Raw genomic sequence first — 26,115 nt, 5'->3', positions numbered from 1 at the left:
GTAGTACATATCTGTCAACTGTGGTTATATATAGGTCGTCTAGCGCCATCACTTTCCCTCTCTGAAATATCACTGCTATAAGATATCATGGTAAGCTCCTCGATCGGAAAGTACACTTCAAAGCCTGTAATATAAAGAAAATTTATTTTCTTCACAGAGTATTATACCTAAAAGATAATAATGCATTGCTAAATGATAACCATTTAAACGTACTTTTTCATAATGCAAAAAGCAGGCCTATATTTTATCTAAATAGTAAATATTAGAGTATTATATTTAAATGCTTCACGTTTTATTGAATTATTTGCATTATATTAACAGTTTAGTGGTAGAGTGCGACATGATTAGATAGTGCGTTCCTTACAATATAAATGAGTAGAACACACTTAAACGTAGGTAGGTACTAAGAAATATACGGTATAATTAAAACTTGGCTGATTTATTTTTCGTTTATCCTCATCAATCGTTTATTTTTAAACGTGGTTTAACGTTTTTGTACAAAAAATCCTTGAAATTGATACATATTTTTCTCGTGTTCTTTTTGCAGTCGTATGAAATGTGTTACATATATTTTAATTTAGTATGGGTTTTTGTCTATAAAATATTATGAGTGTGGAATGTACGCTCCAGGCGTACATTCCAGGATTCCCTTGATACAAAAGCAATAAAAATATTTTTGTGATAAAAAGGCAAAAAGCTAAGTGACAATAAATAAGAAATATTTTTTAGAAATGGGATAGATGTAGGTAATATGTATAAGAGAAATGCGGAAACTTGAAGATAATATGCAAAGTGTTGTGTTAACGAGTGGTCTACCAGTGAAAGTGACAAATAAGTTCAAGTAGTGTATGTTATTATGGCGTATCTATACTTGATATTATAAAGCTGAAGAGTTTGATTGTTTGAACGCGCTAATCTCAGGAACTACTGGTCCGGTTTGAAAAATTATTTCGGTGTTAGATAGCCCATTTATCGGGGAAGGCTATAGGTTATATATCATCACGCTAAGATCAACAGGGGCACAGCAAGTAAGGAATAGAAATACTATACCACGACAATGGACGACACGTTCATGGCTGAAGACGCGGGTTCGAAATCGCCTCGTGATCGATTTTTTCTATTCTTTAAAAAAATATTAACTAATTTTTATTATGTTACACAGCTAGACACAAAATAACACATATTTATGTATCGTAGACCGTAGTACAGTATTATATTATCTGTGGTAGTACCTAGGTGTACGGAAAGGAATCCTTGTCGCACCTTCATCATTCTTACCAATAATACTGGTTAAACCCCGATTACCTACAGTTTACCTTCGTTCAGGGTTATCTGAAACTGGTTACGTCTGGCAACAATCAGTTAAGTTGGTATGAACATAAATTACTTTATTACAGGAAAAATAGTAATACTGGACATTACACATAATTCTCGGCCAAATCTGCCTGTTTTTGTGTTTCTTTTTTACGCATAAATTACAGCACTGATTTTGGTAGATAACATTTCAAATGAAAATAGTTAGACGTAACGGGATACTATTACTGTGATCAGGCTTTTTTATATTGAAGCATCTAAAATTTTAGCCTGTGATTTTGTCGGGTACATCAACTGTCTTACCACAAAAAACTTAAGGACAGGGTTTAACTTTAATCGCGGGTTTTGTTTAATCTGGTTTTGTTGTATTTTACACAGACAACTATCTATTAAAGTGACATTTCCCTGGTTTAAAGTTAGACTGTTTAAATTATTTGGTGGTAAGACCACTAGATTCTAGACGATAAAAATAGCCATAAGTAATACCTTTATGAGATTAATTACCTCTATGAGAAATTAACTTGGTCATGAAGCCAAAAGCTCAACAAATCAAGGCCTTTCTCTTGTGTTTTTCGAATACCTAAGTATAAAACAGCTGCATTTAGAGGTAGTTTTAAATATCGGGCTAGTAAATGCTGGAACGACCTGCCTCCTCCTATACGCGAATCAAGGTGTCTTGGTACTTTCAAAGCAAAACTAAAGAACTATTTATTAATAAAACAAAAGGAGCAGTGCCCAGTGAATTAGTTGATTAATGGTTAATTTTTTTATATATTATATATTGTGTTTTTACATATTTAAATACTTAAATAGTAGGTAATTATTTCACCCGGTGTATGAAAGAACTGGCTATTGATATAATTGTGTAGCTGATTATTATTAATATAAGATGTATCGATGTATCCCACCATTTTTAACCGACTTCAAAAAAAAGGAGGAGGTTATCAATTCGGCCGGTATATATATATATTTTTTTATGTATGTACACCGATTACTCCGAGGTTTCTGAACCGATTTACGTGATTCTTTTTTTGTTCGATGCGGGATGGTGTCGAATTGGTCCCATAAAAATTTTATTCGGATAGGCCCAGTAGTTTTTATTTTATGAGCATTTTTGTCTGTAGGTATTTGTAAATTTTGCAAGTGCAAGTTTGAAGTCGGTTGTTTTTAACGCAGTTATCACTTGTCCTTTTAAGGTTGTTTATTTTTTATTGTTTTACCTGTTTTCTTATAATGTATTTTTGCATGTTTGTTTTATAAGAAATGCTGTTAGTTTGTATACTTTAATTATAATTACACAATTTTTGTTGTATCAGCTCGTGTGACATTTGTGGCTACAACTGCAGGCTATGGCTGAAAAACAGCGGTGAAAGCACTGGCCTTTTAGTCATTGTTTCCACCATATGCTGAGTTCATAGCCTTTTCGTTGTAAACTGTTATTTTTTCTTGTGTATTTTTTTTGTTTATGTGTTTGATTTTTACTGCGAATAAATACTTATTCTATTCTATTCTATTCTATTCTATTCTAATATTAAAATAATACATAAAGCAAATAAAATTCTTCACAGTGGAAAGTATCAAGCGATGTTTTTTATTCAATACATATTGTTATAATTGCCTTTTTGATAAGGTCTAACTGCATGCCCTTGAATGATTGCAAATGTTATCAGTAATTAGTACTTGCATTGTTTTAAATGCATTTTTGACACAATACTACAAGTAGGTACTTAATATAATTATACAATATGCAATTATCAGGATGCAATATCTTTTACGATATAATTTTTAGACTTTTATAGTCTTTTATTTTAACCGATAGCCGTTTTTAATAATAATTCTGAATTAATTAACATTGTAATAAATTATTGTGAATCGTAATCGAATATTAAGATTTAAGCTTAACTTATTCAATTAATTTCTATGGAAAAATCAATAGTGAATATTTATATTTAACTAGCTTTCCACCCGCGGCGTCGCCCGCGCAGTCAAAGAAAAACCCGCATAGTTCCCGTTCCCGTGGGATTTCCGGGATAAAACCTATCCTATGTCCTTTCTCGGGTATCAAAATATCTCTATACCAAATTTCATGCAAATTGGTTCAGTAGTTAAGGCGTGATTGAGTAACAGACAGACAGACAGACAGAGTTACTTTCGCATTTATAATATTAGTATGGATTAAATGAAACATTTCGACATTATTTCAGTATGATAAAAACCAAAGACAAGACACTAATATAATTCAGTGGAATTTTAACAGCATCCAGAAATACTGAAATATTTGTAAACATTTGAATACGCACACACGCACACATACACATGGGTGTATGTGTGTAATAACAGCTTGCATTTTGCATTATGCCAATGTGTGTGTGACCTCAAGTATGCAAGGGGTGATTGACCGGGGGCAGGTAGCGTCGTCTCTAGAATAATAATTACTCTACAATAATTATTATTGTACACCTAGCTTTCCTTGTGGTCTATGGTAGAAAGTGTTTAGTAATGGATATGTTGTCAATAGATATATCAATAAGTGGTGGTTCTTATACGAACTATTTGCAGTAGGTTCATATGTTTTTTCATTTTACTAAAGTTGTTTTCTAAACGATACGACTTAAATTACAATTCAATTTTTACATGTCTCAGACAATAAGTTTATACATGAATTACTATCTCAGTACTAGCCATAATACAATAGAAGAATTGTTCGCACATATTCTTTTTCTATAAGGGCGACCCTAAAAATAATGACCACTGCAGTTCTGGTATGTTAATGAAAGATCATAAAAACAAACTGTTAGAAGGTAGTACATTTCCATCCTAAAACGACGTCCCAAATTGCTTTATGTAATTACTATTCTCTAAATAAGTAAGATTACATCAATTTTCACTCTATTTTATCATCAGCCTACATACAAACGATTTGATTGTAATAGCCCCCTTCTTTAGGGCTGCTACTCATTATTATAGGGAGTGGTTGTATTATAATATGGCAGAATTTATCAGATGTTTTTTGCGTTAGTCTGCAGGAGGCTGCTGATATCTTCTAATATATAAAAATCAATGCCACTTTTCGTTGTAATTCCATAACTCGAGAACGGCTGAACCGATTTCGATAATTCTTTTTTTATTATATTCCTTGAAGTACGAGGATGGTTCTTATGTAGAGAAAACGTTAATATGTACCACGGGCGAAGCCGGGGCGGACCGCTAGTTATGTATAAATGTAGCATTAGAGGTCACGATTACAATGTAACAAATGAGTTCTTCTTTGATTTTAGTAAAGACGTTACAAATATTTTGCACTTTCGGATATGAGAACCTAAATTTGTTATAACATTAAATCTTTTATATTTTTTAACGTGATCCTTAGATATAGATCTTAAGCTACTGGAGCAAATTAGTCAGTTTTTTTAAGTAATACCACATGGGCTTTAAATACCTTCAAGTAATTTGAATATTTATGCTATCTTTGATCATTCTTCGTCTAAAAATCTTACCTTTATAATATTAGTTATAAATTTATTTGTTATTTAAATTTGACAGCCCTATTGAAGTGGTCTGTGCAGCGCAAATGTATTGCTCTAATTGATCAATTGACTTGTCTAGTTCAACATTCAGACTATAAATCTAAAAATGGCCGTCATGTGCCTGGGCCCTGGACTGACATGCGTTATTGGTTTGTGCTCCAGAAGATAATTAGTAAGGCCACAGTTATGAATACATTGTTGGTTAATACCGCCAGTTTTGTATGCTCTTAGCTTGTTAGTTTACAGAACCATGCAAAGACTTTTAGATCATACCGTTTTGATATTGTATGGAGATACAAAACACTAGCAATCAAAATCTGTTTCCATATGTGAATGGTATGTTAGAGGAAAATCTGGATTTATAATAGTATTTTATAGGAATAGAGATTTTATCGAGTCTGCAGCCGTTTAAATATTATGATCAAATTACCTACAGTGACTGCTGTATTTCATAAGGTACTGAAACTTAAATACCTACTATCAACCTAAAAGTCAAATTGGTTAATGAGTCCAATTTTAATGAGCCAGAAAAATTGTGTGAGGTGATTACGTTTTTCTAGTTCTTAGGAGCTGGGTTTTTTACTTTTATTGCTAGCCAGATAACTTTTTAATTAGTATAAGTGTAATAACATTTTATTGCACGCTGAGTTTGATGAGATAATGACTATTTTATATTGCCCTTGACTTTTGTCACTGTAATTTCGTGAGGAGCGGTAATACATGCTCCATTGCGGATAAATACTTTAATTAAAGGCATGTACCAAATGGATAATTCGGCTTTTCCATGATATTATGCTTATAGTTGTCATGTTATTACACTTTTAGTAATAGGTTAGGTTTTATAAGGTTGCGTGCGTTACAAATTCAGACTACACTCGTGCTCTATCTTATGAAAATAGCTAATTTTTATCAATTTAGGTTCCATACTTTTTCAAAGCACCATTTTTACTGTTTTATCCTTTCTAACTCTATAATTAATAGTTTGGCCTGATTTCTTGCTTGCTCCCTTTCGAAACATCTTATGGAAACTTCCAGAAGCTTCGAGTAGAATCGGCGACAATGTGTCGCTTCAGGCGTTCCCATCAACACTGTAAAACCGTAATTTGATCTAATTCAGCGACACTCACGGAATACTGGAGTCTGCCAAATGACGTCAGATGTCTGCGGAGTGCGTTGTTGTACTTCCCTTCTATTTTGGAACAGCCTTGAGCCCTCAATGGGAGGCAAAGGTTCTGTCATTGCGTACGGAAATAAAACTTCCGAAAAATGTTTTATGGCTGATTATTACTATTTGGCTCGTTTTTACTAAGATTCTATCCGTGCGGTTATCTATGGTTGATTGACTTTGAGCCACTGCGTTTTCTTTTTTCTAAGACATCAATTAAATTAATAAACATATAACTATACATTTCAATTTTAAATGCCCAAAACATCCTTTTGGGCAACTTTACCGTCTACATGACGCCATAGATATTGAATTTTTCATTACGTGACAAAACCTCATTTGTTAAATTAGGAAATAAACAAAAAATTCTTACTCATAATTTATTTAAATTATGACTATCTTTTCCCTTCAGAATAGTCGTTAACCTATGTAATATCTATAGGACACTAGCTCCATCCAGATATATACGTTTTTGGAAAATTTTCCAAAAATTTAATAGCTAGGTACCTACTATCCCCAATCAGAGACAAATCCCAGATTCCGAAAATCATAAAATTCCGTTCAGCTGCTCTTGAGTTAGAAGTTGTGTAACTGTCGTGGTCATATCGTAGATTTGATCATTTCATGATATGAGTGGCCATTTCACGAAATGGTCGCATTTCGTGAAATGGCCAACATAATTTGATCAGATCGTTAAATCGTCAACGTTTCACGATTTGGTCATCCACATTTGGCCAGATCGTATAAAATATAAAGAGTCCATAAAATATTAAAAAATTTCAGAATAACTATATTCTAAAAACTTGTTTAATGTCATTTAAGTTAGTGCCGCGGCAGCGGCCGGCGAATGCCAGAAGCGAATCGTTTTTGCAATAGAAAACATTTAGGTTAGGTTAGGTTACACTTTGATAAACAACGCACGAGCCGAGCGAGCAAAGCGAGCGTGACGCGGCAGCGGCCGGCTTAACACATAAACACAGAGCTTGCAGCGCCTCTACCAACGATTAATGTAACTATTTTACGATATATGATCAAATAATTTTGGTCATTTCATGAAAAAACCGTGCGTTAATTGGCCATATCGTGAAACGATTTCTTATCATTGATCTGCCCAAACCACATCATGATGTGGCCAAACTAAATTGGCCATTTCACGATATGCGACCATTTCGTGAAATGGCCACTCATATCATGAAATGATCAAATCTACGATATGACCACGACATAACTACCACGACTTTCTTTTATAAATATAGAATATTATAACTCAGTTTAACCCATTTTTTGGTGCACGTGCAGTCTAGACGTCGTGGGTGACATTCGCGACCTTGTAAATATGAATTTACCGGATTTTGTGTGTATAGCGGGTTAAATATAACCCCGCCTGTTTATTTGGCTCGGGATATTCGGATTGTGAGGTTGATGTATCTCTGATGTACTGCGGCCGTTATTTATTTCAATAGTGTAGAGTTAATCAGGTATAATGCTCTATTGGTGAATAAATTGTTTGAGATTAGATATAATTGCTTGATTATATGATTTATGAGGTAAATATTTTAATATTTTTTGTATCTTATTATTACTTTTTATGCTTTAGACTATAATAATATAAAAGTATAGTTTTAACAATGTATTTTTGTTGTAGACAATGAATTACGAAGACTTAGAATGTCGAATATCTCGCACGTTAGAGGAGGTGGAATCAGAAGATGAGGTCTTCGATGACGTTTCGGACCAAGAAGACGACCCAATAGAAATTTCACCAGCACAGGATGAGTGTGTTCAATCAGACGCTGAGCTTAGTGAAAAAGAACCGCAAAACAAAGTATAGTTGTTTCAAATGTGAAAAACACATGTGCCTAGAACATGTGATTGTTATATGCCGAGAATGTTCATTTCCAGTAGATATTATGGACACTAATGACGAATAGTTTATTATAGTTATTCTAAACAAAAATTAGTAGTTTTTAGGGATGTTTTCTTTATTTCATTTTATTAGATACAATTTAGATTATTCCAGAACTTTACGTAAAATGATCTCAAAAATAGGTGTCATTTTAGCGTTCCTATTACACAGTGCCAATTGATGATGAATGTGATTTATTTCTAAGCTATTTATAGTCAAGTTTATAATTGTTAATTGTAAAAAAGAAAATTTCATTTTGTTTTGTTTAATGTTGATTTATAACGGTGATTTCCACCCAGAGTCAAAAATTTTGAGTTTTATAGACCTTTGTTCTATTAAGTACAAATAAAAGAAGTAATGAGTAATTAAATTGTTTTTATTTTATTTCACATGTTTAAGACCTCTTTTTAATCATGTGCTATACAAGAAGTCGAAATATTCATTTGTTTTCCCAAACGAGACACTTAAAATTGCGGAATCACAGACCGCGCGCGACTGCTTGTGTTCGGCGCAAGGGTGCGACCGCTGAAAGGTTAATTTTGGCAGCCCTATACTTCATGCCTACCGTTATCGCATTCTTTCAAAAAATTTGAAAGTCGTTTACTGTTTAAGACAGTGCTAATTATATTATTATCTGTCACACTAATACTCTACAACATACGTATAAATGCACAATGCATACGCATAAAAACATCGAATTGCATTACTCCAAGCACAAATAAAAGTGCATACAAAGGAAGCAAACATCTCCAACCTTTCTTTGCAATGCGGTAACTTCCAGTCAGCAAAGGCCGTTGCAATCAGGTTGGATCTGTTGCTTCGGTTCGTTTGAACTGGTTCAGAGCGGATATTGAGCGCCGTTCAAGGCACTATGGATAGCTAAGTATTGGCGGTATTGTTACTGGCGCTAGTGCTAGCTTGAATTAATGAATTGTTGTTTCTATTTCCATATTACTCCGGTAGCAGAAAGGTACTCAATTTTTTCGAACACTTGGGTGAATATGTATCTGTTTCGACGTGTTATTAGACTTGTCACAATTTTACTAATTATGCATAACATTCAAGTTAGGCACAGGATTTAATGGCAAAGAATGTTGAATAAATAAATAATAATTAAGTACCTAGATTATCTAATCTTTTATCTCGACAGTGTTTTTTCCAGTTGCACTTTACGTGACTCTCCCATTCATGCTGGTTTATTATCAATTTATACCCACATCGACTTGACATTGATGGATCCAATCTATTTAATGGAGCCATTAATGAAATAACAATTAAGTGAACTACTTATAATAATATTAAAACTATATAAAAATATACAGAATGTTAGAGAATGGAACACTGTAAATGATTTTGTTTACTCGCTCTAGTTACTAAATCGTTGTTGTGTTGTTGTACAAACATACAATAAGCCTCAACGAGTGTACGACCTTCCATAAGTCACTAATGCGGTTGTAAGATTTCTTCCGCTAGTTTGAATAGACGTTTTTTAACTTCAACTTGTAAATGATATATGACAAAAATACTAAAACAAAAGCAATACTTACTTGTAGTATTAAAATTAAATTTAAGCCAATTCTTGTTTTCACTTTTTTCAAAAACTACTACTTATATTATTATTTTACTCCTACTTAAATAATGAATTATATTCATTGCACACACAAGTTTAGGTACATTGCACTTGTAGGTATGTATCAATTGATTACTGTTCGAATCAGACCAACTGGCAATGCTATTCTACACATAGGTACAAGGAATTCTAGGAATTCTATCCACCGTGAGAAGTAAAGAAGACATAAGGCATTACTATTTTGTTATTTCTCTCTGTAGGTTTGAAAATAAACATAACTAAGTTTCCAAAGTAGCTTTTTTAAGGAATAGGTACAGAATTCGATCGAGGCATGATTCAAATTGAATATACCCTTTAGAACTAGTTTCAGAACTTTTATCCGAGAAGGCTTGCAGTATACATACAGGTTATTTGTTGGGTTCACCTTGTTTTAAAACTTATAGACTAAAACAATACGCGGATTGAAACAAAAGGGATTTGGTCACTGCTTAATGACGCCACAGACAGGCATTACCGCCAGGTAAAAACAAGCAGAACGAAATAATGAGTGATCAACAGTGTCAGGATTAGAACTGGTTGAAACTGGAGGTGATCACTCAAAAGCTCATTATGAATGTATGTCCAATGCATTCGATCCACTTATAGATTAAAAGGACTTCAAGAACAGTGGGTCTCTTAAGAGGCCTACACCACCGAAACTAGCGCCACCGAACATTTTATTTTTTTACTCCTTAACCAGATCAAATTTAAAAAATCTAGCTCGGTACTTTGCTAGTATATTACTTGTAGTATTTTTGGTATTACTTTTCACTATTCTATCTGTTCATTATTCTAGAGAACTTTTGATTACCGCCAAAAGTGGCCACTTTTGGCGGTAATCAAAAGTTCTCCTAATTTACCGAATGCAAAATAATGAAAAGTAATACCAAAAATACTACAAGTAATATACTAGCAAAGTACCGAGCTAGATTTTTTAAATTTGATCTGGTTTAGGAGTAAAAAAATAAAATGTTGGGAGGGCGCTAGTTTCGGTGGTGTAGTCGCCAGCCGATAATAATAATAATTAAGTGCTTGTAGGTAGTATTTTTATTGGCTTTAGAAAGGAAGAAGAGCTCTTTAGAGGTTCATGAGATATTAATATAGTCTCATTGTAAAGGCTAAACTAAAGGTGTGCATCATTGGATGCATACCAGCTAAAGTGATTGTTCCTAAAAAAATTGAGAATGTAGTTTAATTACAGGCTGGACAAATAAAAATGTTTTTAATTACCTCATTTTTATGGGTAGGTAATATCTTATTATTTGTTTAATGAATTATCATTTTTATGTAAAATGTGTTGTTATGTTGTTCAAACAGTTCTGCACTAACATTATACCAATCAAATATATTATCATTGACTTGATTTCCATGAATTAAATATTTATTTTATCATGTTTTTCACACCCGTCTACATTAAATTGACTGTATAAATAATTATTTAGATTATAATCTATATTTATAGTCGGTTTTACAACTTCAGGTATTGGTTCGGTTTAGCTTTTCTGTCAGAAAGAGTCGTATTATTATAGGCTATGAGAGACATCATCAGTAAAGTGGTTTTTGGATAGGTACAAACGAAAGTAAATTGTAAGTCTGTTACGTTATACCATGTTATACTACTGAACCGCTTATCCGAAATGAATGAAGTTCTTTAAAATGTAGCATATATGTAACAAAATTCGAAGGGGGTGACATGATATGAAAATGTATATATGGAGACGTAGATAAGTCAAAATAAAATAATGATTTCTGTGTGTATTATTTACACAGTGTATGTAAATTAAATGATAGATTCTAGCAATTTGTACAATTCTACCTTATATGAGAGGTGATAAGTAAAGTTAAATATTTATCGAGAAGTGATTCAATGAAAATCCTCCTTTAGATTAGTTTTTGGGATGTTTATATTAGAGGTAAATAATTATGAAATATGAGATGTTAATACTTACCATAAGTAAATCCTATAGGGGCATCTTATGAATAAACTTCAGAAATAATATTATGTATAAGTACGGTAGATTAATATAGACTTATATTTTTTTTAAAGAAGTGTAAGTTCTCTAGAAATAATTCCTCTAGTTTGTGACGTGTGTGTCAGCTGTCTGTGGTATGAGGATGAACCAATTTTGATTATTTCTCTTTTGGAATGCTGCATTAGTCGAGAATATTCTGAGCTGTGTTTGATGAACATCATCTTCTGAATAGATTCATTAAATTAAAAGATCACTACACACACACTATACATACTATATCACGCCTATGTAAAATTGTTGCTGTGAGCAAGAGCCCGCGCGTTTGTATCAGCATGGATAAATTGTAAATTCCGAGTTATTTGGTTATATTATTTTGATCTTGTTATGAATAGCTCAGTCGACTGTCGAACAATGATCTTCATTCACCATTGTTTCGTTATATTTTACTTGCAAATAACGTTACTTGTTTGGAAGCTGTTCAGCCTTTGAATAAATTATGTTAAATCGTTGATTTCAAATGGATATTGCAAATGTTCGTGGATTCAAATATAGGCTGTTTCTATGTAAGATTAGTATTCTAGTTTTAATAGTCGTCGTACCAGAGATTATCTTCTATACATATAATAAATCTGTAGAAGGGTCAATTCTGTACATTGAAAATATTGAAAAAATAACTAGCAGGGGGTGTTACTGGATCGATACCAAACCCAAATATGTGATTAAAAAAATTTTTGTCTGTCTGTCTGTCTGTCTGTCTGTATGTGAAGACATCACGTGAAAACTACCGGTTCGATTTCGATGAAACTTGGTATAATTATACCTTATTATCCTGGGCGTAAAATAGGATACTTTTTATCCTGGAAAAATACGAAGAAAAAAAATTAATCTCAATTTTTCAGTTATCCATAGACGTTGTTCTGTAGTAGGTACCGCGAACACACGTTGCGTATTATTATAGACCTAGCCGTATTTGGGTCCAATAGATATTTATAAGATGTCATTGTCCGAGTTACTCAAAATGGAGAAATAAACCATCCACGCAAAGACCGACATCCGCGCGGACGGAGTCGCGGGCGGAAGCTAGTCTATACATATAATAAATCTGTAGAAGGGTCAATTCTGTACATTGAAAATATTGAAAAAATAAATAGCAGGGGGTGTTACTGGATCGATACCAAACCCAAATATGTGATTAAAAAAATTTTTGTCTGTCTGTCTGTCTGTCTGTCTGTCTGTCTGTATGTGAAGGCATCACGTGAAAACTAGCGGTTCGATTTCGATGAAACTTGGTATAATTATACCTTATTATCCTGGGCGTAAAATAGGATACTTTTTATCCTGGAAAAATACGTAGAAAAAAATTAATCTTAATTTTTCAGTTTTATCCATAGACGTTGTTCCGTAGAACCGCGAACACACGTTGCGTATTATTATAGGCCTAGCCGTATTTGGGAATTGGGTCCAATAGATATTTATAAGATGTCATTGTCCGAGTTACTCAAAATGGAGAAATAAACCATCCACGCAAAGACCGTCATCCGCGCGGACGGAGTCGCGGGCGGAAGCTAGTATTAAATAAAACTCTACTGTACTAAAAAGCTCAATATTAAAATCATCACTACATAGTATAAAACAAAGTTACTTTCTCTGTCCCTAATACCTATATACCTACTTATCCCTTTGTATGATATCTTAAAACTACGCAACTAATTTTAATGGGGTTTTTTAATAGATAGAGTGATTCAGGAGGAAGGTTGTAGTATACATAGAATTTATTAGGTTATAGACAAAGCGGGTGAAGCCGCGGGCTTACTAGGCCTTAAACTAAAACTACATATAATACTATAACTGCTAAGGTAATAACTAAAACTAAATAACTACTTAATTTATTATAACTATAATGTATTTTAAAAGATTCTGCATTATATGTTTTGCTTACATAACTTTGCATTGAAATAATCCCGGTTTAAATAATTTCAGTGATTGTCTGTCTGACTATGATTTATGAGTGACAGTATAATATTACTGAAAAAGTAGAATACTGTTCATGGAGATAAGATAATTAGATTTTTGCTGGTGATAGTAATTATTGTGTTTTAATTTATAGATATTACCGAATATTAATAAACATTATATGATTAACATCTTTTGTATTATGATAGATATAAAGATACGTGGTGTTGAAGATGAATCAGATCAATCAGAAGACACAATGAAGACTACATAATACCTACGTATTGTTGGTTTTGATCTACATAAAAACTAATTTTTGCGTTTTCAGTTTCAGAGAACGAAACTCTGTTGTTCTTATCCTTTTACCTTTACTAATATAATATTAATATTATTAATACTATAATACAGCTGATAACTAAATAGATACTAACTGACTATACTATATTTACTTATCCCAGACTCTTCCTTATTATAAAGAGAACTTATACTCCTTTATATATCTTCCTTTTTCTTTTCTTATGGAAAGGCAATATATAAACAACCACAGAACAATTAAACAACCGTATCTTTGAAAATGCTCATAGACAAAGACGATTAGATAAATAAAGTGATGACCGTTTCCGTTAAAAAATATTTGAGTTTGTTGCCAATAGCAAAAATCACGCGTATGAAATAAACTGGAGGGCTACCAAAAAGGTGTTATCTATAAAACATCGGCATTACGTCAGAAATATTCTGGCCAATGTCCAATGTCTCGTTTTACTTGAAATGAGACGTTTTGCGAGGTTAATTATATATATGTATAGGTATATATTTGTTTTTTAGATTTGTATATAAACAGATATTGAGGTTAAACTTGTTGGTAAATTAAGATTGTATGTGTTTGTTATGGTGTTTACTGTTTATTACTGCCGTAAACTAAATAATTTTTAATAATTATTATGGTAATCCAATACGAATACCTAGTTGACGGCGATTATTAAATAAATAAGATCAGTGGGTCAATTTTCAGGGTCACCGCTTACATCAAAATGAAATGAAATCTAATTTCGATAGAATTTACTACCGCAGTTTAATTCTATCCATCTGTCTTATAAACTGTACAATATAAATAAATATATTACACCATCGTTTCTGTATTGGAATAGTAAATTAAAAGTATCAACCCTATACAAATTGAAGAGACTGCATTGTATGTTAATAATCAGAGTTTACCATAGAAACTATAAAACCTAGTACTTGTATGGTTCAAATGACGTCATACCATCAGTAATCGACAAATTGCTAGATGCATTACAATCAGGAAACGTTAGACCTCCAAAAAGTCTAGTTTCTGATGACCTTGCACTATATTGTAGGCTATTATTACTCGATGCTAGGACTCGATACAATCTAGGTTTCCATCCACGACTAGTCAAATGTTATCTCCTAGCCGATAAGAATACTACATACGCAAACGCGTGGGTTCGCTTACGTATTAATAAGTTATTAACATCGGCCAGCGGCGGCCGTGTTTTGTGCTCGCCACGCAGCGTGACGTCATCCACGCATCCGTCCATACTCCATAATATATTTAATTGAACGACGCTCGGCCGTTCAGTTATCAGACATCTGTTGTCGATTGTTGTTACTTATCTGTGATAGTTCCAAATTACGAATCGAAAGTTCGCAATTTAAAGTTTCCGTCAACGTTGTGCGCCATTCCCGAATTTGAAATTGGAACTCGGTCATTGAACCGACACGATTAAGGTATGTACAGATTGTTAGAGAAATATTTTTAATCCTAATTCACACTAGCTAGATTGTTCTCGATTAAACCGGTTTGTTATAAGTTCCATTAATAAAAAATCAATCGGATGCCTTCTGTGGGAATGATTGAATACCTACTTTCATTGCTGTTTAATTGTAAACAATTATGTTTCATTTTTCATGACACATACGGGTGACCATTATTTATTATTGATTCAGATAAAACGGGTGACAATGAAAAAGTTTAACCTAGATATTATTTAACATAATTAAGGTTAATGTTGATGAATAAGCCGTTTTGTGTTTTAATTAGATTATGTAGAAATCGTTGACTTTGAAATTTTATTTCAAGAACGTACATATTGTAACAAAGTCTATTTTGATCACTCACATTACTAACAAGAAATAAATATTAAAGCTAAATCAAGCATTGTAGTGCGTTAGTTCACAGTATATGCTTCACTGCTGAACTCAATCCTTAATTATTATTCTGCACCAGTAGGTATATGATTTGTTTTTATCAGGGATGGGAATGATTGGTGAAGAATGTAAGAGGTACCTAGAACTAAGGACGTAGTGATAAGTTTAGAATTAAGTTTTATATGTATGGTTTGGCGTATGCCGTAAATAAATAAATAAATAAATATAAATAATTTTTGTTTAAATACTACTATATTGTAGGTACTACTTGTACACATAATGTACGTAGAGTTATAATTTTATAAAGCAGTAGTTTCCTGGTATATTGCAGTTGGCGCTCACATAATAATTTCGCGGTATTTGAATGCCTCGCGTCAATATATAAACCAATTTATTCAATGAGTGAGTAACTAGGGTTGTCAAAAACATTAAACATTTTAGAAATATATCCTATAATATATTAATTGCAATCAAGGCCAATCGGATTGAGTGGCATTGAGCAAAATTATGGAAATATTTTGGATGAAATTGACTACCTGAAAGCCTCTACATAAATTCCTTACCTATCTATTTCGATATCGAAGCAAGATTTATTTTGGCCATCCAAAGTTTTACAGATGGATGTTATTTATGACATTACCGAGTGTATAGCAATATTTTGTAATGTTTTAAGTGAAATAAATGATTTATTTATTTATTTATTTATTCAAACCAAGACAGATCAGATTTGAATTTGAATTTGGTATAGAGTACAGACTATTTCTTTGGCTTTCCCTTGTGCCTATAGGTAGGTACCTAGATACTGTCTTACTTTTCTAAGAATTCTATTCCATGATTTTGGAATTCCCCTATAGGTATATATAATTATTTAAAATTATACATCTTATCTTATATCTTAGGAGCTCTATTTTCGGAAATGATGAAGAAGATCTCATAAAAGATATCTATCGCCGTAAATTCGTTATATTTAACTTTTAGTTTATCTTATCTTTTATGGCGACTATAAATTGAAGTGAATTACCTTTTTATTTGATACTATTTACGAAAAATAACAGACCTATTTACAAAATAAATATTTATTTATGACCCTTCAAATATTGCAACTAATATACATAATCCATTTAATTGTTTTTAAGCTACTTTAATTAATTTAATCTTTATGGTTTGAGAGCGCCCGATACTGATGAGACGCATAATCTTATCTAATATATAAAATTCTCGTGTCACATTTTTCGTTGCCATAGGTAACTACTCCTCCGAAACGGCTGGACCGATTCTCATGAAATTTTGTGTGCATATCGGATAGGTCTGAGAAACGGCTAACATCTATTTTTCATACCCCTAAATGATGAAGAGTAAGGCAGAACAACGTTTACCGGCACACCTAGTATCACTATAATTATGTCTATAAAAAGGATACGGTACATAAATCAATGATGAAACTATTTTTCGTTCGTTATTAAATTATGCAAGGTCAGGGAGTTCTTGGTAAAGAAATTATGCACGAAAGCTAAAGGCATGTATCTTTTGAAACATTTTAGAAAGTAAAAAGTCTTTTAAAAGATATACTTAATATAACATGTTCGTATGTACATTACAACCGTTTTGCACTCATGTAGTATGGCTGTACACTGTACAGATTTTCACGAATTTGTTGAGACAGAATGTAATCGAGTACCTATACAATATATTATGCCGTTCTATATGTTAATTGTAAACGTACTATCACAGATAACAAATAATAATATAATTTTATGTACCTATAGGTAACCGGTGGCTCATAAGTTCATAACCTTTAATTGTTTGTAAAACTCATAAGTCATAACATTTCATGCTTCAGGGCTTCTACAACGTTCTCTATGCAATACCAAAAATATACGATTTACTCACTTGTTAATTGTTCATATCGGTGCTATGCTATAAATAACAGGAAACTCATAATGACATCATACATGGAACTTAGTGCTTACATTGCATTGGAAACATTTTATGAACAGATTTTTACGGTCTCTGTTATGGTGTTTTAACGACACACAGCAGTAAAGGTTTTTGAAAATAGATTCCCGTTATAGAATAAAATGAATCGGGTATTTGTACTGGCCATCTTGATTTTGTCGGATTATAAATAATTCGACAGAATTAAGAAAACATATTTCTTGATAATTATCATCCCTTAACGGTGCATTTGCATCAAACGAACATAGAGTTAGAGCTAGAGCAAGGGCATTCTTTCGTGATCATTTAGATTTCAGTGTAAACGAAAACTCGTATTAAGTATTGTTCAGTATTAGAACATTGCATAAAATCTTATAAATGCACAAAGAACAACGAAATAATGCTCTACGCATGTTTACACTAAAAGAATTTGACATACCTAGTGGGCTTAAATGAGCATTCGCTCGTTTGATGTGTAATCGTACCTATTCATATTTAAAATGATATGATTGTGGTTATGATACATCCGAATATATCGGTTACACGTGGATACGTGGTCTAATTTTAGTCTTCTTTGCTTTTAAAATGAAAATGAACAAACGAAAACGACCTATCTATAATGACGTTATAGTTCAAGCGATACAATTAAGGTTAGCGATACAATTTAACTTTTTACATCTTATAATAAAATTTATATCTTATAATATTATAATGATCAGATTGCGTCGTGGAATTTCTTCATTACCACACAGAATAATAACTAGTAGCTAGATCCATAACACGAATTTTGCGTAATTTTTCGATCAATAAAATATTTCGGGTTTTTGAGCGTAACACATCTACCTATAATATTATAAATCATTTGAATGCCATAAAACCAAAAATATCAAATTCTACTATAAAATATTATATAGATTCACCTAATAGGAAGTATGAAAGTGTTTCAATATAATTGAGATGTAAGTACACATTATTAGTATTAAGAAAATTATAGGAAAACCTACAAAGTTAAATACTAATTAATCTCCACTTTCTATCTCAACATTATAATATGGATCGATATCACAGGGTTATCAATAATCAATATGAGCATGAGCAATGAGCAATATTATAGTTTATCATATATCTTCATGATAAACTGTAATATTCGAAAATTGAGATAGAATATACCTAGGAGTTGGATATTAATTACCTGTAGGTTATTTCCGGTGAAAAATATTTTGATACATTCTCTTGCACGTATTGTAATTTGCGATATTATGATAGTCTTACATAATTTATTTGTTCACAATACCTACATAATAAGATTAAATTCGTTTTCCTAATTTTGAATATTAAAGAGCTGCCTACAGGTAAATTTTATAAAATTTAATCAAATTGGATAGGTATTGAGACAGCACAATATTGTAAAATTTCCAAGATATTTACATCTTCCAATGTTGACGTTAGAGTATAAACAATTAATGAGTATCTTTAGATTTATTACAACTTACAAGTATTATTTTTTTATCAGAAAAATCAATCATGCAAATTTGATATAAAGATCACTGATAATAAACAAATAAGATCTAGGTGCTATTGTTAAAAGGTTTCCTCGTGGCATTGATTTATTTTTATATGGCGCCTCAGTCTACGAAAAAACACATCTTGCCTAATTTTAATGCCCTTGAATTTAGATTTAGAGTACGTTGACCGCCACTCTAATAATTTATTATAATTAACCATCCTCTTCTAATTAATAAGATTAGCTATATATCCGTCCTTGTCATTGGCATATTAATTCAAGATAAAACTTTGTTTGTCCTTGTCTAGAGATTATCAAGAATATTGTGTCTGATAAAACTAATGTTGATTTTACATTACTGATAATAATGATAGGTATAATATAAAAGTTATTCAACTTTGGCACGACCTAAATAGTTTATTAGCAATGTTTATATTTTTTTAATCTATAGCAGTAACAACAGTTTGATATCATGTTTAACTACCGTTTTTTTGAAACATAGTTTTTTTTGTTTCAGGTTTTTACTGCCCTGAAATGTACGAAGCAGAAAGACTTTAATGTCAAAAAGAGAGACGTCGTTTAATAAAAAAACGCGCGATAACTTTGAAAGTGTATTTTTTAATAGATTGAAATCGAGGACTAGCCGGTCCTTGATGAACTCGTCAACTTACAATCCCTGCACAATAACTCTTTGTATATCGAAGAGCCCCTGTCGCTATTCTGCAAGAGATCCTAGATTAAGACATTGGTCGAGAGAACTAATCGTCTCCTCTACTTAAACGGACTCTGGCATTTCCTTATTGAAAGCAATTTGCATCTTCCAAGGAAGATCAGGATTTGAAGTACGTACTTAATACCGTACTTAAAACGCGTGGGATGGAAACGGAAAGATCCTACGCAAATGGAATTCCAGGTAAAGATAAAGGTTTCCACGATGAACATAAAGTTCCGTCTGAAGAGGAGACGACTACGTCGCCGCTTTTAGTCAAGAACGATATCAAGTTCATCGACTCTGTACATGACAGCAAGCTTGATGTGAGAGATTCGGATAAGGCCAACGATCTGAACACTGTGAATTCGATTAAAACGGATGATGTTAAGAAGGACAATCTGATAGTAGCGTATAGCAAAGATGATGACGATGCGAAGTCGACGAATGAAAGAGTCAAGTTCTTGGGTTTGGGTGACGCTGACAGTATTTGTTCGAGCAAGCATTCAGTCGAACAAGAGCCACAGATACCGGACGGGGGATGGGGCTGGGTGGTCGTAGTTGCCTCTTTTCTCATTGCCACTGTGGCTGACGGCTTAGCTTTCTCATATGGCTTATTGCAGATCAAGTTCGTAGATTTCTTCGAAGCGAGTGAAGCAAAAACGTCATTGATTGGAAGTCTCTTTATATCGGTGCCGCTTATAGCTGGGCCGATAATGAGTGCGCTCGTTGATAGATATGGATGCAAGAAAATGACTATGGTCGGTGGCGTGTTCTCTACGGTTGGATTTGTAGCTGCTTCATACAGTAATACTGTAGAAGCGCTGTACATTACGTACGGTCTTATTGCAGGATTGGGTATGGGTCTGTTATATGTAACTGCTGTTGTGTCTATAGCGTACTGGTTCGAAAAGCGACGCAATCTCGCCGTCGGTTTAGGATCATGCGGTGTTGGATTCGGTACGTTTGTGTATTCGCCTCTGACTACTTATTTATTAGACGAGTATGGATGGAGAGGCACGTTATTGCTACTAGCTGGCACTGTACTTAATGTATGTGTTTGTGGAGCTGTCATGAGAGACCCCGAATGGTTGATTTTGGAGCAGAAGAAACAGAGGAAACTAAGCAAATCTAAGAGAGCGTCAAGTTCTACGTCTATATCAGGAAGATCAGCTAGGTCGGGTGGTGGAGAATCCATTTACCCGGGTGCTGAAGAATTAAAGTCAATGATGAAAAGTGGTGAGACGCCGGAGGATATTCTCATGGCTTTGGTTGCTTCTATAGCTGAAGCAGAAAATGTTGAAGAAATAACAAAGAGAAACGCTGATTTGTCACAAATTCAAAAGGGGAGCTCTGTTATAAATCTACCTACATTTTTGCGTCAACACGAGAAGGTATATATTATTTACAAACCTATTAGCAATATATTTTAGACAATAATACAACAATAAAAAATTTTAGACAATAATACAATAACTTAAAATATTTTTATATTTTCAGGTACCAATCGAAGTATTAGATCAGTTGAAAACAAACGAACGCCTCTACAATATTGTGTTACAGAACTACCCTTCACTTCTGGCTTTAAGAACATCTTCAGAGACAAAGTTGCCAATCGAGTCATCTAAAAAGGAAGGTAAAGGCAAAATAAGCAAAAAGGATAAAAAGGAATTTGATAAGAAACTTGAGACGGTGAAACATAATTTGCTCCAGCCGATACCTGAAAATAATATCACATCTCCGAAGACGGCTCGTCAAGATTGGTTCACGAAACATCTTCAAACGGACCACCATTATTTAAAGGATATCCGGGTGCACCGAAACTCAATTATGCATCGTGGTGCTATGATGAATATTGCCAAGTATAAACTCAAAGCGTCTTCGTGTCCCGATATTTATAGAAACTCCATGTGGTCCGTGAAAGATCAGGAAGACAAGGTAAATTTTAAATGTTACATATACTTTGTTTTATACACATTATTACAAATATAATCTCTCGATGTTACATAATAATACAGTTTGTAAAGTAAAATGTAATATTACATTTACAGACCATCTGCAGACGTCTCCTGGACATGATCAACAAGACGTTCGACTTCAACATGTTCACTGAGTTCCACTTTCTCATGATGAACCTGTCTACCATTGTTCTGTTTATTTGGTTCATAGTTCCTTACTTCTACATATCTACCTTCATGGAGGAGAGCGGGTACACGGAGACTCAAGGATCTTTAATGCTCAGTACTTTTGGAGTGGCTACCATCATTGGTATTGTAAGTATTTAAAATATTTTGTACTTCATTTATATTGTTTCTTGCTTCATACATCAGATCAGTGTTTACAATGATTAGGTTAAATGGCATGCATATGTCCAAATTCTGTACTAAACCCAGCTTTTTGCAGTATTATTATGAATCTTGATATGCTATTATTCATAGTTTTTAGTATATTTTATAAAATGCTTAGTTTATTTCGTCATTCGATCAACAATCATGGATTGAATTCTAATACAGACTAAAACTTTGTATACAAAGATCTTTACAATTAGAATTATTTAAAATTTAAATATACGTATACTCAGACACGTTATCTTAACGTTATTTGTAGAATGCTTCAAAATAAACTCTTGTAATATAAAATGAGATAATTTCGATATATTTCATTATTTCTGTGCGTGAAAAATCTCAAGGCTGCAGACTAAATTTGGATTCAGATAACTTAAAGACAGATTAACATGACACTAGTACGAAGAATTTGTATATCATTATGAAAACAAAGAGTTCGAGATAGGTTTTTCATATCTTATCTGTGCAATTAGATGGTTACGATGTAGCTTGTACTATTTAATGTACGCTCTCACTCTCAGGTGTCAAGGTTGCATTGTAAAAGCTTTACTTAGATTTTATTACGGAAACGTTTATCATCTGTGAATGTGTTTAAAATTTTCATAATGTAATAAGATTTTTTTTTTATCATTTTCTGAGATTCACTAATTGAGTTGTTTTACGGATGTGTGTGCATTTTGGAAATCTTGCACACAGTTCACTTTGACTTATCCAATAACGTCAAGTACAGCACAGCAAATTATTTATTCTAATGTGGGTTACATAAGCACTAAATAGTTTCTTGTTAGTGTTACAATTGTATTCATTAAACCTTAAACTAAAACATACAACAAGATTCCTTACTAATTGTCACAATGTAAGCTGATGCATCAGAGATGTTATCATAGTCACGTCTCGTTCATATAAGGATAAACGATTACTTTGCATACTGAAACGTAACATAGACTTCGTAGGTAGGTCACCTGATCTATGACTGAAGGTTGGATATTTGATTTCTAATTGATTTCTCTATTGAAAACGAGCTTATAACTTTCTAATATACGTCGATGTAAAAATTGTATACATACTTTATAATATCTACAACAGCCAAATTATCATATTCCTACTATCATTTTAACTGAGCATAAAGAAAATAACAATCGTAACTAATAAGTCAAACGAAACATATGTATTAATTGCCCAATAGTTTATTTCTTACAATAACTAGTCAATCTTTACATCCAGGTCGGTCTCGGTTGGATGGGCGATCTACCCTGGGTGAACATCACCAAAACCTACGGGCTGTGCCTCGTAATATGCGGCGGTACGATCTGTCTGTTCCCAGTGCTGATACGCATCATGGACCCCAAGGAAAACTACAGCTTCTATATACTGACTATCAATGCTCTGATATTCGGGCTAACCTTCTCCAGTTCGTATTCGTATACGCCGAGTATATTGGTGGAATTGATTGCGTTGGAGAGGTTCACTATGGCGTATGGATTGGTGCTCTTGAGTCAAGGCTTGGGACATCTTATAGGACCGCCTATGGCTGGTGGGTATCTTTATTAATTTTATAAATGCGAAAGTACGTTATTTTATGTCGCAGTTGAGCGATTTCATAATACATCGTATGATTTTTTTGACTGGTCATAAATTAGGAGGCTAGGTAATGATATTATTATAAGATACTTTTTAACGCACTGATACAATGGAATTTCTTTTAACTACGCAGGCGAAGCCAGGCGGAAAGCTAGTTGCTTTTATAAATACCTAGGATTATTATATTGAGCAGTTTACGTATGTAACGAGTTAGTTTCGTATAGTATTGCAATAATGAGTTATCTTTCTATGGGTTTTTATCACCGCTGCATATTATGTAAGGAAAATATTCCTATGGTTTGTTCAGGAAATTTACTAGGAAACGTTTATGGGGCAGCAACATATTATAATTTATTTACGATACGTTTTGGTTTCATCAATTCAAGGTTGCGGCCTCAATGGTATTAAAATTTAATCGTTCGTCTGGCATCTGCGCTTACGCACTTAGCAGTTACCTACTGTCTGTTATAAATTTAAAATTATTTACTATGCGGCATGAGGCTGAAAAGTTCATTTCTTTGGTTGCTAGGAGCACTAGGTACCTACCTACTATGTTTAATATCAATTAATATTTTCTTGTGTAGAGAATCCATACCTACCCAATTATAAAAATATGAACATTGCAATTTCGTTTCATAAAATTCAGATCCTCTTTTTAAAACATAAAATAATAACTTCGTCTGTCGTAAAAACGTAACAAAACATAACGTAATAACGTCAACTTTAAATGTTAGGTAATGTTAGGTAGATACTATATAAAACACAATATAAAACATGTAGGTAAGTACTTACTTAATGTAACGTCAACTATAAAAAATATGTACCTACTTAATGTAGTGTATAAACGTAAAAATACTTACTTTCACAACTACATTTTTTGTTTTCTTCAGGTGCACTTCGTGATAGAACAGGATATTGGGACGCGGCATTTTACGTAGCTGGCATCTGGGTGGTTGTCTCTGGCTTCTTGGTTGCCGTGATACCGTACACCAAGAACTTCCGAATCATCGGCAACGCGCCGCTCGCGAAAGATGTGGCTGGCGAACCGGACCCTAATGTTAAAATTATAATTGCGCATTAATTAGTAATTACGTTTACGTTATTAAAATGCAACAACGAAATTGTTTTAAAATAAGGCCCCGTTTCCACCTGCAAGTAAACTTCTGCAAGAACTGTCCGACAGTCTGTCTGACAGCAGCTTGCATGTGTAAACTCGGCGTTTCCACCTGCAAGTAGACTTGCAAGTTGCTGTCAGACAGACTGTCGGACACTTCTCGCGGAAGTTTTCTTGCAGGTGGAAACGCGGCCTAAGAATGTGTTTTTTTTTTAATTTTGACAGAAATTAGGCCAAGAATCGGACAATAATTAAAAAAACGTTAAAAGTCATAGACTACAGATGACTGATGATTTTAAATGCAAATTTGTTAAAAATTAAAATATTATTAGTTATGCATTGTTTCTGGATTATTAGTAAAAGCGTTTGATTAAACATAATATGAGTATAACGAAAAATTGACAAGTTAAATATTACTGTATCTATTATATTTTAATTACTATTATGTTATATTAAATAAGTTTTTCGATAGGATTAGAATATGATGTGTGGTATTCAGGACGTAATTTGTGAGGGTTTTCTAGCAAAATATTTTTTAGTTTAGAATGTTTGTAATCGACAGTACAAGTTTTATAATAGCTATTTATATTATTATTCTGATATACTTACCATAAATCAATTAGTGTGGTTTTATTTTGGTATTAAATGTACTTACTGAGCGTTTCAATTTGCGTGTTCTAGACTAGTATGATTGATACTTATATTTAAAAAAAAAACGATTAAAGCATAAACTGCCAAAATTTTCTATACCCACGTATAACTACTTTTTTAGAATAATAAGGCGAGATTGTGTTTTTGATTCTTCTTAGATTCAAGTATTTTCGATAGGTATTGATTATGAATATTTTATTAAATATTTTATTCAGAACAATTACTTTGTTTTATTTTAACATCATTCCTATTTTAATGGGTTCATTCTATTTAAATACCGTATAGACTTTAAATTATAATATAATTTAAAAATATATGAAGTACACGGTGCTATGGTACCTATTTGATGTGAAAATGTCCTACAAATATGATTATGAATTTCCAGATATTTGTTGCTCAATCATGAAACAAAATCGTAAAATAAAAATATTACATAGATACTACAGCTACATACCAAATAATTATAAAATATACATTTTCGAAATATTTTTCACCTTATAAGCTTTTCACCAACTAAATGAAGTGGCATGATTATTTCTCAACCTAAGTTCTTGACAAACACATTCTTCGCTACAAATCAAGTATGACGTGTTTGTAACTTCAACGTTCTTCTTTTTTATTCTTTTCTTCTTCTTCTTTCTTCTTTTTTAAAAGTACGTG

At 32.8% G+C, this 26,115-nt stretch overlaps 1 protein-coding gene across 2 annotated transcripts in view; it reads left to right on the top strand.

The window, feature by feature from the left end:
- LOC123695257 (monocarboxylate transporter 9-like) overlaps window positions 1-25,675 on the top strand; it is a 29,978-nt gene extending 4,303 nt beyond the window's left edge. Inside the window, exons 1-7 of one of the 2 annotated variants that reach the window (XM_045641029.1) lie at window positions 14,954-15,196; window positions 19,573-21,158; window positions 21,265-21,702; window positions 21,816-22,037; window positions 23,334-23,643; window positions 24,581-24,826; window positions 25,003-25,675. In XM_045641029.1, the coding sequence (XP_045496985.1) occupies window positions 19,932-21,158; window positions 21,265-21,702; window positions 21,816-22,037; window positions 23,334-23,643; window positions 24,581-24,771 (2,388 nt within the window). In that variant the 5' untranslated portion in view covers window positions 14,954-15,196; window positions 19,573-19,931 and the 3' untranslated portion in view covers window positions 24,772-24,826; window positions 25,003-25,675. Of the gene's footprint in view, window positions 1-14,953; window positions 15,197-19,572; window positions 21,159-21,264; window positions 21,703-21,815; window positions 22,038-23,333; window positions 23,644-24,580; window positions 24,827-25,002 lie in introns of those variants that run through there. The other variant, XM_045641028.1, reaches the window with a different exon arrangement.
- Window positions 25,676-26,115: the final 440 nt, after the last annotated feature.

The sequence above is a fragment of the Colias croceus genome, chromosome 11 (genome assembly GCF_905220415.1).
Source record: "Colias croceus chromosome 11, ilColCroc2.1".
Lineage (NCBI taxonomy): Eukaryota > Metazoa > Arthropoda > Insecta > Lepidoptera > Pieridae > Colias > Colias croceus.
Note: the sequence above shows the minus strand (reverse complement) of the source record. Positions and strands in the feature narration are given on the sequence as shown.